Consider the following 14,949-nt stretch of genomic DNA (forward strand, 5'->3'; position numbering starts at 1 on the left):
CTAGCAATGGTTCACTAAGTTCCAGAGTAAGTGATAGTAGGTGAGAACACTGTTCCTAGCAATGGTTCACTAAGTTCCAGAGTAAGTGATAGTAGGTGAGAACACTGTTCCTAGCAATGGTTCACTAAGTTCCAGAGTAAGTGATAGTAGGTGAGAACACTGTTCCTAGCAATGGTTCACTAAGTTCCAGAGTAAGTGATAGTAGGTGAGAACACTGTTCCTAGCAATGGTTCACTAAGTTCCAGAGTAAGTGATAGTAGGTGAGAACACTGTTCCTAGCAATGGTTCACTAAGTTCCAGAGTAAGTGATAGTAGGTGAGAACACTGTTCCTAGCAATGGTTCACTAAGTTCCAGAGTAAGTGATGGTAGGTGAGAACACTGTTCCTAGCAATGGTTCACTAAGTTCCAGAGTAAGTGATAGTAGGTGAGAACACTGTTCCTAGCAATGGTTCACTAAGTTCCAGAGTAAGTGATAGTAGGTGAGAACACTGTTCCTAGCAATGGTTCACTAAGTTCCAGAGTAAGTGATAGTAGGTGAGAACACTGTTCCTAGCAATGGTTCACTAAGTTCCAGAGTAAGTGATAGTAGGTGAGAACACTGTTCCTAGCAATGGTTCACTAAGTTCCAGAGTAAGTGATAGTAGGTGAGAACACTGTTCCTAGCAATGGTTCACTAAGTTCCAGAGTAAGTGATGGTAGGTGAGAACACTGTTCCTAGCAATGGTTCACTAAGTTCCAGAGTAAGTGATGGTAGGTGAGAACACTGTTCCTAGCAATGGTTCACTAAGTTCCAGAGTAAGTGATAGTAGGTGAGAACACTGTTCCTAGCAATGGTTCACTAAGTTCCAGAGTAAGTGATGGTAGGTGAGAACACTGTTCCTAGCAATGGTTCACTAAGTTCCAGAGTAAGTGATAGTAGGTGAGAACACTGTTCCTAGCAATGGTTCACTAAGTTCCAGAGTAAGTGATAGTAGGTGAGAACACTGTTCCTAGCAATGGTTCACTAAGTTCCAGAGTAAGTGATGGTAGGTGAGAACACTGTTCCTAGCAATGGTTCACTAAGTTCCAGAGTAAGTGATGGTAGGTAAGAACACTGTTCCTAGCAATGGTTCACTAAGTTCCAGAGTAAGTGATGGTAGGTGATAACACTGTTCCTAGCAATGGTTCACTAAGTTCCAGAGTAAGTGATAGTAGGTGAGAACACTGTTCCTAGCAATTGTTCACACTGTTCCTAGCAATGGTTCACTAAGTTCCAGAGTAAGTGATGGTAGGTGAGAACACTGTTCCTAGCAATGGTTCACTAAGTTCCAGAGTAAGTGATGGTAGGTGAGAACACTGTTCCTAGCAATGGTTCACTAAGTTCCAGAGTAAGTGATAGTAGGTGAGAACACTGTTCCTAGCAATGGTTCACTAAGTTCCAGAGTAAGTGATAGTAGGTGATAACACTGTTCCTAGCAATGGTTCACTAAGTTCCAGAGTAAGTGATGGTAGGTGAGAACACTGTTCCTAGCAATGGTTCACTAAGTTCCAGAGTAAGTGATAGTAGGTGAGAACACTGTTCCTAGCAATGGTTCACTAAGTTCCAGAGTAAGTGATAGTAGGTGAGAACACTGTTCCTAGCAATGGTTCACTAAGTTCCAGAGTAAGTGATAGTAGGTGAGAACACTGTTCCTAGCAATGGTTCACTAAGTTCCAGAGTAAGTGATGGTAGGTGAGAACACTGTTCCTAGCAATGGTTCACTAAGTTCCAGAGTAAGTGATGGTAGGTGAGAACACTGTTCCTAGCAATGGTTCACTAAGTTCCAGAGTAAGTGATAGTAGGTGAGAACACTGTTCCTAGCAATGGTTCACTAAGTTCCAGAGTAAGTGATAGTAGGTGATAACACTGTTCCTAGCAATGGTTCACTAAGTTCCAGAGTAAGTGATGGTAGGTGAGAACACTGTTCCTAGCAATGGTTCACTAAGTTCCAGAGTAAGTGATAGTAGGTGAGAACACTGTTCCTAGCAATGGTTCACTAAGTTCCAGAGTAAGTGATAGTAGGTGAGAACACTGTTCCTAGCAATGGTTCACTAAGTTCCAGAGTAAGTGATCCAGAGTAGGTGAGAACACTGTTCCTAGCAATGGTTCACTAAGTTCCAGAGTAAGTGATGGTAGGTGAGAACACTGTTCCTAGCAATGGTTCACTAAGTTCCTAACACTGTTCCTAGCAAGTTCACTAAGTTGTAATGATGGTAGGTGAGAACACTGTTCCTAGCAATGGTTCACTAAGTTCCAGAGCAAGTGATAGTAGGTGAGAACACTGTTCCTAGCAATGGTTCACTAAGTTCCAGAGCAAGTGATAGTAGGTGAGAACACTGTTCCTAGCAATGGTTCACTAAGTTCCAGAGTGAGAACAAGTGATCCAGAGTAGTGTGAGGTGAACACTGTTCCTAGCAATGGTTCACTAAGTTCCAGAGTAAGTGATGGTAGGTGAGAACACTGTTCCTAGCAATGGTTCACTAAGTTCCAGAGTAAGTGATAGTAGGTGAGAACACTGTTCCTAGCAATGGTTCACTAAGTTCCAGAGTAAGTGATAGTAGGTGAGAACACTGTTCCTAGCAATGGTTCACTAAGTTCCAGAGTAAGTGATGGTAGGTGAGAACACTGTTCCTAGCAATGGTTCACTAAGTTCCAGAGTAAGTGATAGTAGGTGAGAACACTGTTCCTAGCAATGGTTCACTAAGTTCCAGAGTAAGTGATAGTAGGTGAGAACACTGTTCCTAGCAATGGTTCACTAAGTTCCAGAGTAAGTGATGGTAGGTGAGAACACTGTTCCTAGCAATGGTTCACTAAGTTCCAGAGTAAGTGATAGTAGGTGAGAACACTGTTCCTAGCAATGGTTCACTAAGTTCCAGAGTAAGTGATGGTAGGTGAGAACACTGTTCCTAGCAATGGTTCACTAAGTTCCAGAGTAAGTGATAGTAGGTGAGAACACTGTTCCTAGCAATGGTTCACTAAGTTCCAGAGTAAGTGATAGTAGGTGAGAACACTGTTCCTAGCAATGGTTCACTAAGTTCCAGAGCAAGTGATAGTAGGTGAGAACACTGTTCCTAGCAATGGTTCACTAAGTTCCAGAGCAAGTGATAGTAGGTGAGAACACTGTTCCTAGCAATGGTTCACTAAGTTCCAGAGCAAGTGATAGTAGAACACTGTAGCAATGGTTCACTAAGTTCCAGAGTAAGTGATGGTAGGTGATAACACTGTTCCTAGCAATGGTTCACTAAGTTCCAGAGTAAGTGATGGTAGGTGAGAACACTGTTCCTAGCAATGGTTCACTAAGTTCCAGAGTAAGTGATAGTAGGTGAGAACACTGTTCCTAGCAATGGTTCACTAAGTTCCAGAGTAAGTGATAGTAGGTGAGAACACTGTTCCTAGCAATGGTTCACTAAGTTCCAGAGTAAGTGATAGTAGGTGAGAACACTGTTCCTAGCAATGGTTCACTAAGTTCCAGAGTAAGTGATAGTAGGTGAGAACACTGTTCCTAGCAATGGTTCACTAAGTTCCAGAGTAAGTGATGGTAGGTGAGAACACTGTTCCTAGCAATGGTTCACTAAGTTCCAGAGTAAGTGATGGTAGGTGAGAACACTGAGCCTAGCAATGGTTCACTAAGTTCCAGAGTAAGTGATAGTAGGTGAGAACACTGTTCCTAGCAATGGTTCACTAAGTTCCAGAGTAAGTGATAGTAGGTGAGAACACTGTTCCTAGCAATGGTTCACTAAGTTCCAGAGTAAGTGATGGTAGGTGAGAACACTGTTCCTAGCAATGGTTCACTAAGTTCCAGAGTAAGTGATAGTAGGTGAGAACACTGTTCCTAGCAATGGTTCACTAAGTTCCAGAGTAAGTGATAGTAGGTGAGAACACTGTTCCTAGCAATGGTTCACTAAGTTCCAGAGTAAGTGATAGTAGGTGAGAACACTGTTCCTAGCAATGGTTCACTAAGTTCCAGAGTAAGTGATGGTAGGTGAGAACACTGTTCCTAGCAATGGTTCACTAAGTTCCAGAGTAAGTGATAGTAGGTGAGAACACTGAGCCTAGCAATGGTTCACTAAGTTCCAGAGTAAGTGATAGTAGGTGAGAACACTGAGCCTAGCAATGGTTCACTAAGTTCCAGAGTAAGTGATGGTAGGTGAGAACACTGTTCCTAGCAATGGTTCACTAAGTTCCAGAGTAAGTGATGGTAGGTGAGAACACTGTTCCTAGCAATGGTTCACTAAGTTCCAGAGTAAGTGATAGTAGGTGAGAACACTGTTCCTAGCAATGGTTCACTAAGTTCCAGAGTAAGTGATAGTAGGTGAGAACACTGAGCCTAGCAATGGTTCACTAAGTTCCAGAGTAAGTGATGATAGGTGAGAACACTGTTCCTAGCAATGGTTCACTAAGTTCCAGAGTAAGTGATAGTAGGTGAGAACACTGTGGCTGGCAATGTGCTGCTCTCTCACATGTTTTTAATGGCTCATTAAGTTCCAGAAAATTGAAAAAATTTTTGAAACTTTTTTTTTTCAATATTTCTCATTTTTTTTTACAGTTCCTTTCCACTGAAATTTGTTAATTATTTTCTATGACGAAATATTTGATTTCATGTTCCTATAACCTTATTTTTTAAAGGTGTGGACTGGGAAGCCAGTGGAAGGCCTCTGTCAGATGACCAAAACCTCCAGTGGATGGTCATCTTTAGACTCAGCCCCTTTCAGGTTCTTTTATAAAACGTCAACATGACTCAAGAAATCGTAATGACACGATTGCAAATAAACCATACCCCTGGCCGGGATTGAACCCGCGGTCATAGAGTCTCAAAACTCCAGCCCGTCGCGTTAGCCACTAGACCAGCTAGCCACAATAAGATTCATCCAACTAGGTATATTTCTACACCATAGGAAAGTTAGCACAGGCACCTCTGTGACCACAAATGCAAGTTTTTACAGACGAATCTCCAGCTAGCGTGGCCGTGACGAACTCTAGCTCAAGTCCCTTCACGGCCGGGGGTATGGTTTATTTGCAATCGTGTCATGTCTAGTGGCTAACGCGACGGGCTGGAGTTTTGAGACTCTATGACCGCGGGTTCAATCCCGGCCGGGGGTATGGTTTATTTGCAATCGTGTCATTACGATTTCTTGAGTCATGTTGACGGCAGTGAAGGGACTTGAGCTAGAGTTCGTCACGGCCACGCTAGCTGGAGATTCGTCTGTAAAAACTTGCATTTGTGGTCACAGAGGTGCCTGTGCTAACTTTCCTATGGTGTAGAAATATACCTAGTTGGATGAATCTTATTGTGGCTAGCTGGTCTAGTGGCTAGCGCGACGGGCTGGAGTTTTGAGACTCTATGACCGCGGGTTCAATCCCGGCCGGGGGTATGGTTTCTTTTATAAAGAAAGTTCGTTTTGAAGTTTTCATAGAATTGACAAACTGGCACTTGCCAAACCCAAGTGCCGTAAAAAATATTACTTCCAGTTAAGATCCACCAACACCTGAGTGGTTGAAGCCGACCAGAAGAGTCATTCTCTAGCCAATTTGTTATTAAAATACTTAAGTCATTTACAAGAAGCAGTCATAACAGTCATAAATATATTTAACGTGTTTTAACGGCAACTAAAATTTCTTTATTTCCTACATAAAACTGACAGATGAGCATCTACAAACATGAACCTCTGTTCTGGACGACTCACGAGGCAACTTTTTTGAAGGCTGGAAGCTCCGCTACGGAAAGTTCTGCCAGGAATGTGAGCACTTCCAGGATACTGGAACCACAGTAGTAATACACTTCCAGGATGCTGGAACCACAATAGTAATGCACTTCCAGGATACTGGAACCACAGCAGTAATGCGCTTGCAAGATGCTGGAACCAAAATAGTTATGCACTTCCAGGATGCTGGAACCACAATAGTAATGCACTTCCAGGATGCTGGAACCACAGTAGTAATGCACTTCCAGGATGCTGGAACCACAATTGTAATGCACTTCCAAGATGCTGGAGCCACAATAGTAATGCACTTCCTGGATGCTGGAACCACAATAGTAACGCACTTCCAGGATCCTGGAACTACAATAGCAATTCACTTCCAGGATGCTGGAACCACAATAGCAATGCACTTCCAGGATGCTGGAGCCCCAATAGTAATTCACTTCCAGGATGCTGAAACTACAATAGTAATGCACTTCCAGGATGCTGGAACCACAGTAGTAATGCACTTCCCGGATGATGGAACCACAATAGTAATGCACTTCCAGGATGCTGGAACCACAGCAGTAATGCGCTTCCAAGATGCTGGAACCACAATAGTAATGCACTTCCAGGATGTTGGAACCACAATAGTAATGCACTTCCAGGATGCTGAAACCACAATAGTTATGCACTTCCAGGATGCTGGAAACACAGTAGTAATGCACTTCCAGGATGCTGGAACCACAGTTGTAATGCACTTCCAAGATGCTGGAACCGCAATAGCAATGCACTTCCTGGATGCTGGAACCACAATAGTAATGCACTTCAAAGATGTTGGAACTGCAATAGTAATGCACTTCCAGGATGCTGGAACCACAATAGTAATGCACTTCCAGGATGCTGGAACTACAATAGCTATTCACTTCCAGGATGCTGGAACCACAATAGCAATGCACTTCCAGGATGCTGGAGCCACAATAGTAATGCACTTCCAGGATGCTGGAATTACAATAGTAATGCACTTCCGGGATACTGGAGCCGCAATAGTAATGCACTTCCAGGATGCTGGAACCACAATAGTAATGCACTTCCAGGATGCTGGAACCCCAATAGTAATGCACTTCCAGGATGCTGGAACCACAATAGTAATCCACTTCCAGGATGCTGGAACTACAATAGCTATTCACTTCCAGGATGCTGGAACCACAATAGCAATGCACTTCCAGGATGCTGGAGCCACAATAGTAATGCACTTCCTGGATGCTGGAATTACAATAGTAATGCACTTCCGGGATACTGGAGCCGCAATAGTAATGCACTTCCAGGATGCTGGAACCACAGTAGTAATGCACTTCCAGGATGCTGGAACCCCAATAGTAATGCACTTCCAGGATGCTGGAACCACAATAGTAATGCACTTCCAGGATGCTGGAGCCACAATAGTAATGCTCTTCCAGGATGCTGGAACCACAAAAGCAATGCACTGCCAGGATGCTGGAGCCACAATAGTAATGCACTTCCAGGATGCTGGAATTACAATTGTAATGCACTTCCAGGATGCTGGAACCACAATAGCAATGCACTTTCAGGATGCTGGAGCCACAATGGTAATGCACTTCCATAATGCTGGAACCACAATAGTAATGCACTTCCAGGATGCTGGAACCACAATAGTAATGCACTTCCAGGATGCTGGAACCCCAATAGTAATGCACTTCCAGGATGCTGGAACCACAATAGTAATGCACTTCCAGGATGCTGGAGCCACAATAGTAATGCTCTTCCAGGATGCTGGAACCACAAAAGCAATGCACTGCCAGGATGCTGGAGCCACAATAGTAATGCACTTCCAGGATGCTGGAACCATAATAATAATGCACTTCCAGGATGCTGGAACCACAATAGCAATGCACTTCCAGGATGCTGGAACCACAATAGTAATGCACTTCCAGGATGCTGGAACCACAATAGTAATGCACTTCCAGGATGCTGGAACCACAATAGTAATGCACTTCCAGGATGCTGGAACGACAATAATAATGCACTTCCAGGATGCTGGAACCACAATAGTAATGCACTTCCAGGATGCTGGAACCACAATAGTAATGCACTTCCAGGATGCTGGAACGACAATAATAATGCACTTCCAGGATGCTGGAACCACAATAGTAATGCACTTCCAGGATGCTGGAACCACAATAGTAATGCACTTCCAGGATGCTGGAACCACAATAGTAATGCACTTCCAGGATGCTGGAACCACAATAATAATGCACTTCCAGGATGCTGGAACCACAATAGTAATGCACTTCCAGGATGCTGGAACCACAATAGTAATGCACTTCCAGGATGCTGGAACCACAATAGTAATGCACTTCCAGGATGCTGGAACCACAATAGTAATGCACTTCCAGGAACTCAGTGACAAAATTCATTCTCCAGAAACTGATCTGACTTTATGATTCCAATTTTTTATTAATAATTTCAGTAAAATTATAAATTATCAAGTCTACGGAATAATCTTAAGCGGAATTATCCAGCTTATGGAACGTAGCGTTGTTAATATTTTGAAACAGATCATTGTCACTGTTAATAACACTAGAAAATGATACTTATGAAGTCCAATAACAAGGCCAACCTTGCGCTCTGGAACAAACCTTCTTACCACTAAAAATTTCAATCCAGTCTGAAGAGGCATTCTCCAGTAATCCCACGGAATACAGATATTCAGTTTTTCTTTCATTATTTCACAACTTTAATTTTTTTCCCAAACTCAAACGAAATTTCATTAGGTAATTAAATGTTTTAATGAAGAAGTAAAAATTCTGGCGACACCTTAATTAACAGAGCCATTTCTGGAATACATAATAATAATAATAATAATAATAATAATAATAATAATAATAATAATATTATTATTATTAATAAAAAAAATAATAATAATAATTATAACTATAATAATAATTATAATTATAACTATGATAATTATAATAATAACAATAATAATAAATGTAACAATGTTAATAATAATAGTAATAATAATAATAAGAATAAATATACAATAATAATAATAATAATAATAATAATAGTAATAATAATAATAATAATAATATAGATAATAGTAATAATGCTAATATTTATAGTAACAATAAAGATAATAAATGCAGTAATAATAATAATAATAATAATAATAATAATAATAATAATAATAATCAAATAATTTAATAGTAGTAGTAATAATAATAATAATAATAATAATAATAATAATAATAATAATAATAATAATAATAATAATACTTAGGAACGTAGTGGTACTTACCTGGTTCTGGGTGAGGCTGCCCACCACAATAATAACAAGAGTATAGTGGTACTTACCTGGTTCTGGGTGAGGCTGCCCACCACAATAATAACAAGAGTATAGTGGTACTTACCTGGTTCTGGGTGAGGCTGCCCACCACAATAATAACAAGAGTATAGTGGCACTTACCTGGTTCTGTGTGAGGCTGCCCACCACAATAATAACAAGAGTATAGTGGCACTTACCTGGTTCTGGGTGAGGCTGCCCACCACAATAATAACAAGAGTATAGTGGCACTTACCTGGTTCTGTGTGAGGCTGCCCACCACAATAATAACAAGAGTATAGTGGTACTTACCTGGTTCTGTGTGAGGCTGCCCACCACAATAACAACGTAGTGGTACTTACCTGGTTCTGGGTGAGGCTGCCCACCACAATAATAACAAGAGTATAGTGGCACTTACCTGGTTCTGTGTGAGGCTGCCCACCACAATAATAACAAGAGTATAGTGGCACTTACCTGGTTCTGTGTGAGGCTGCCCACCACAATAATAACAAGAGTATAGTGGCACTTACCTGGTTCTGTGTGAGGCTGCCCACCACAATAACAACAAGAGTATAGTGGCACTTACCTGGTTCTGTGTGAGGCTGCCCACCACAATAACAACAAGAGTATAGTGGTACTTACCTGGTTCTGTGTGAGGCTGCCCACCACAATAACAACAAGAGTATAGTGGTACTTACCTGGTTCTGTGTGAGGCTGCCCACCACAATGGGAACGATGACTGAGACAACGTTGGCACAAGTGTTGCTGAGACCAGTCAGTGTACCTGGAGGAGACAACAATCACTGTACTTAAGCTGGGGAGTAGTGTACACAAGCTCGGGAGCACTGTACTCAAGCTGGGGAGTAGTGTACTTAAGCTGGGGAGTAGTGTACTCTAGCAGGGTATACTACTTATAGTATACTACTTCAAGCTGGGAAGTAGTATACTCAAACTGGGAAGTAGTATACTCAAGCTGGGAAGTTGTTATGCAGGGTTCTGCATAACATTGTAATGTACATATAGTGGAGAAGTGTGCCATAATTGAATGAATGTTATATTTGTAAAGAATAATTTTATAATTCATAATGTGCATTTGGGGGCACTGTAAAGTACTCTAACTGTAATTATAATGAAATCCTGCTAGGTATTTATTTTCCAACTGTGTTTGGGCACGCGGGGTAAGAGTGGCTGGGAGGAGTCACGTGGAGTCAGCATGGTGTGGAGGCTGGCGTCGGAGATGCTGTGTATTTAAGAAAATAAGAACATAAGAACATTAAAAAGAAGGAACACTGCAACAGGCCTACTGACCCATGCGGAGCAGGTCCATGTTCCCCCCCGGATTAGGCCAATGACCCACCCAGCCTGGTCATCTCCACTCAAGGATGGAGCACTGCACCAGATCCAGCAGCACAAGTTAGTCAGGTCCAACTCACACTGACCCACACTCACTCATGTATTTATCTAACCTATTTTTAAAACTACACAACGTTTTAGCCTGAATAACTGTACTCGGGAGTTTGCTCCACTCATCCACAACTCTGTTACCAAACCAGTGCTTTCCTATATTCTTCCTGAATCTGAATTTTTCCAACTTGAAACCATTGCTGCGAGTCCTGTCTTGGCTGGAAATTTTCAGCATGCTATTTACATCCCCTTTATTTATTCCTGTTTTCCATTTATACACCTCGATCATATTCCCCTAATTCTACGCCTTTCGAGAGAGTGCAGATTCAGGGCCCTCAGTCTATCCTCATAGGGAAGATTTCTGATACATGGGATCATCTTTGTCATCCTCCTCTATACGTTTTCCAGAGCATTTATATCCATTCTGTAATACGGTGACCAGAACTGAGCAGCATAGTCTAAATGAGGCCTAACCAAGGATATATAGAGTTGAAGAACAACCTGAGGACTTCTATTATTTATACTTCTAGATATGAAGCCAAGAATACTGTTAGCTTTATTGTGAACACTAATGCACTGTTGTCTTGGTTTTAGATTACTGCTAACCAGAACTCCTAAATCCTTTTCGCAATCAGTAGTATTAAGATCTACATTATTTAGTTTATATGTGGCATGATTATTTAACTGTCCAACATTTAGAACTTTGCATTTGTCAATATTAAACTGCATCTGCCACTTCTCCGACCATTGCATCAGTCTATTCAAATCATCCTTAAGCTAAGTTTAGGTACGCAGGGTAAGCGTGGCTTGGGGCAGTCACCTGGAGTCAGCATGGCTTGGGGGCTGGCGTCGGAGATGCTGTGTATTTAAGCAAAGTTTGTAGTTGTGTACTCCTTTTGTTTAGCTAACTCAAGCCATAGGCTCTTCTATAGCTTACCTGTATGCTCACCTAGGCTCTGACATGGTCAGGGTGCTGAGGGATGAGTGACGAAATAAGAAATGGGGTTGGTATTGGAGTAGTGACGACCTGGCGCTGACTAGGCCGAGTGTTATGGTTACTGGACTGCCAACCAGCTGTTTCTTGTGTACCGTCATTTGGGCGTTTAGGATAGAAAATAGATGGTGTTTCTAGAGTGTGTATATAGTGTTATGTTGAATAAATAGATATATTTTCCGAACTAGGATTTTTGCCTAACCCTCTGTTAACCAACCCATTGAAGTAACACATACTGGTTTAGGGCTTTCTGTTTTGACTAGGATAGCCCTGGGTGGCCTGTTTATGCTTGAGATATGTGTAACTTTTACCTTTGCCCTTAGACAAGGCTCTAGATCCCAGGTATCCCACCTTTCTGCGTAACAAGAGTGTACTGAAGCTGGGGAGTAGTGTACTTAAGCTGTCGGAGACAACCACGACTGTAGTCAAGCTTGGGAGTAGTATACTCAAGCAGGGGGACAGAACAGTACTCAAGCTTGGGAGAAGTTTTGCACTCAAGCTGGGGGAAAGTGATGTACTCCAGCTGGCAGAGACAACCACGACTCTGCTCAAGCTGGGGAGGAGTATTGTGCTCAAACTGGGGAGAGTACTGTATTTCAGCTGGAGGAGACAACCACGACTGTTTCTCAAGCTGGGTAGTAGAGTACTCTACCTGGGGAGGAGTACAGTACTCAAGCTGTGGGAGAGTACTGTACTCAAGCTACCGGAGAGAACTTCGGCTGTACTCAAGCTGGGTAATATAAATACTATACTAACCTGGACAAGATGACAACTGTACAGAAGCTGACGGAGGTTAATACTGTACTCAAGCTGTGGGAGATGAATGCTGTACTCAAGCTGTGGGAGATGAACACTGTAATCAAGCTGTGGGAGATGAATACTGTACTCAAGCTGTGGGAGATGAATACTGTACTCAAGCTTTGGGAGATGAATACTCTACTCAAGCTGTGGGAGATGAATACTGTACTCAAGCTGTGGGAGACGAATACTGTACTCAAGCTGTGGGAAATGAACACTGTACTCAAGTTGTGGGAGATGAATACTGTACTCAAGAAGCGGGAGATGAATACTGTACTCAAGCTGTGGGAGATGAATACTTTACTCAAGCTGTAAGAGATGAATACTGTACTCAAGCTGTGGGAGATGAATACTGTATTCAAGCTGTGGGAGATGAATACTGCACTCAAGCTGTGGGAAATGAATACTATACTGAAGCTGTGGGAGATGAATACTGTAGTCAAGCTGTGGGAGAGAATTACTGTACTCAAGCTGTGGAAGATGAATATTGTACTCAAGCTGTGGGAGATGAATACTGTACTCAAGCTGGGGGAGATGAATACTGTACTCAAGCTGTGGGAGATGAATACTGTACTCAAACTGTGGGTGATGAATACTGTACTCAAACTGTGGGAGATGAATGCTGTAATCAAGATATGAGAGATGAATACTGTACTCAAGTTGTGGGAGATGAATACTGTACTCAAGCTGTGGGAGATGAATACTGTACTCAAGCTGTGGGAGACGAATACTGTACTCAAGCTGTGGGAGATGAATACTGTACTCAAGCTGTGGGTGATGAATACTGTACTCAAGCCGTGGGAGATGAATACTGTACTCAAGCTGTGGGAGATGAATACTGTACTCAAGCTGTGGGAGATGAATACTGTACTAAAGCTGTGGGAGATGAACACTGTACTCAAGCTGTGGGAGATGAATACTGTACTCAAGCTGTGGGAGATGAATACTGTACTCAAGCTGTGGGAGATGAATACTGTACTCAAATTGAGGGTGATGAATACTGTACTCAAACTGTGGGAGATGAATGCTGTAATCAAGATATGAGAGATGAATACTGTACTCAAGTTGTGGGAGATGAATACTGTACTCAAGCTGTGGGAGATGAATACTGTACTCAAGCTGTGGGAGACGAATACTGTACTCAAGCTGTGGGAGATGAATACTGTACTCAAGCTGTGGGAGATGAATACTGTACTCAAGCTGTGGGAGATGAATACTGTACTAAAGCTGTGGGAGATGAACACTGTACTCAAGCTGTGGGAGATGAATACTGTACTCAAGCTTTGGATGATGAATACTGTACTCAAGCCGTGGGAGATGAATACTGTACTCAAGCTGTGGGAGATGAATACTGTACTCAAGCTGTGGGAGATGAATACTGTACTAAAGCTGTGGGAGATGAACACTGTACTCAAGCTGTGGGAGATGAATACTGTACTCAAGCTGTGGGAGATGAATACTGTACTCAAGCTGTGGGAGATGAATACTGTACTCAAGCTGTGGGAGATGAATACTGTACTCAAGCTGTGGGAGACGAATACTGTACTCAAGCTGTGGGAGATGAATACTGTACTCAGGCTGTGGGAAATGAATACTGTACTCAAGCTGTGGGAGATAAATACTGTACTCAAGCTGTGGGAGATGAATACTGTACTCAAGCTGTGGGAGATAAATACTGTACTCAAGCTGTGGGAGATGAATACTGTACTCAAGCTGTGGGAGATAAATACTGTACTCAAGCTGCGGGAGATGAATACTGTACTCAAGCTGTGGGAGATGAAGACTGTACTCAAGCTGTGGGAGATAAATACTGTACTCAAGCTGTGGGAGATGAATACTGTACTCAAGCTGTGGGAGATAAATACTGTACTCAAGCTGTGGGAGATGAATACTGTACTCAAGCTGTGGGAGATGAATACTATACTCAAGCTGTGGGAGATAAATACTGTACTCAAGCTGTGGGAGATGAATTCTGTACTCAAGCTGTGGGAGATAAATACTGTACTCAAGCTGTGGGAGATGAATACTGTACTCAAGCTGTGGGAGATAAATACTGTACTCAAGCTGTGGGAGATGAATACTGTACTCAAGCTGTGGGTGATAAATACTGTACTCAAGCTGTGGGAGATGAATACTGTACTCAAGCTGTGGGAGATGAATACTGTACTCAAGCTGTGGGAGAAGAATACTGTACTCAAGCTGTGGGAGAGAATTACTGTACTCAAGCTGTGGAAGATGAATATTGTACTCAAGCTGTGGGAGATGAATACTGTACTCAAGCTGTGGGAGATGAATACTGTACTCAAGCTGTGGGAGATGAATACTGTACTCAAACTGTGGGTGATGAATACTGTACTCAAACTGTGGAGATGAATGCTGTAATCAAGCTATGAGAGATGAATACTGTACTCAAGCTGTGGGAGATGAATACTGTACTCAAGCTGTGGGAGATGATTACTGTACTCAAGCTGTGGGAGATGAATACTGTACTCAAGCTGTGGGTGATGAATACTGTACTCAAGCTGTGGGAGATGAATACTGTACTCAAGCTGTGGGAGATGAATACTGTACTCAAGCTGTGGGAGATGAATACTGTACTAAAGCTGTGGGAGATGAACACTGTACTCAAGCTGTGGGAGATGAATACTGTACTCAAGCTGTGGGAGATGAATACTGTACTCAAGCTGTGGGAGATGAATATTGTACTCA

General features: G+C 42.2%; 2 protein-coding genes across 2 annotated transcripts in view; both read right to left on the minus strand.

Annotated features, from left to right (window-relative positions):
- The window catches only part of LOC128701484 (methyltransferase-like protein 25B), a gene marked incomplete at its 5' end in the record, with an annotated part of 360,140 nt that overhangs the window by 79,036 nt on the left and 266,155 nt on the right, over nt 1-14,949 (minus strand).
- Nucleotides 1-14,949, minus strand: part of LOC128701481 (sialin) — a 185,207-nt gene that overhangs the window by 8,093 nt on the left and 162,165 nt on the right. The window contains exon 12 of the mRNA XM_053795175.2: nt 9,743-9,828. Coding sequence (XP_053651150.2) covers nt 9,743-9,828 — 86 coding nt within the window. The remainder of the gene's footprint in view (nt 1-9,742; nt 9,829-14,949) is intronic.

This window comes from Cherax quadricarinatus, chromosome 78 (genome assembly GCF_038502225.1).
Source record: "Cherax quadricarinatus isolate ZL_2023a chromosome 78, ASM3850222v1, whole genome shotgun sequence".
Classification (NCBI taxonomy): domain Eukaryota; kingdom Metazoa; phylum Arthropoda; class Malacostraca; order Decapoda; family Parastacidae; genus Cherax; species Cherax quadricarinatus.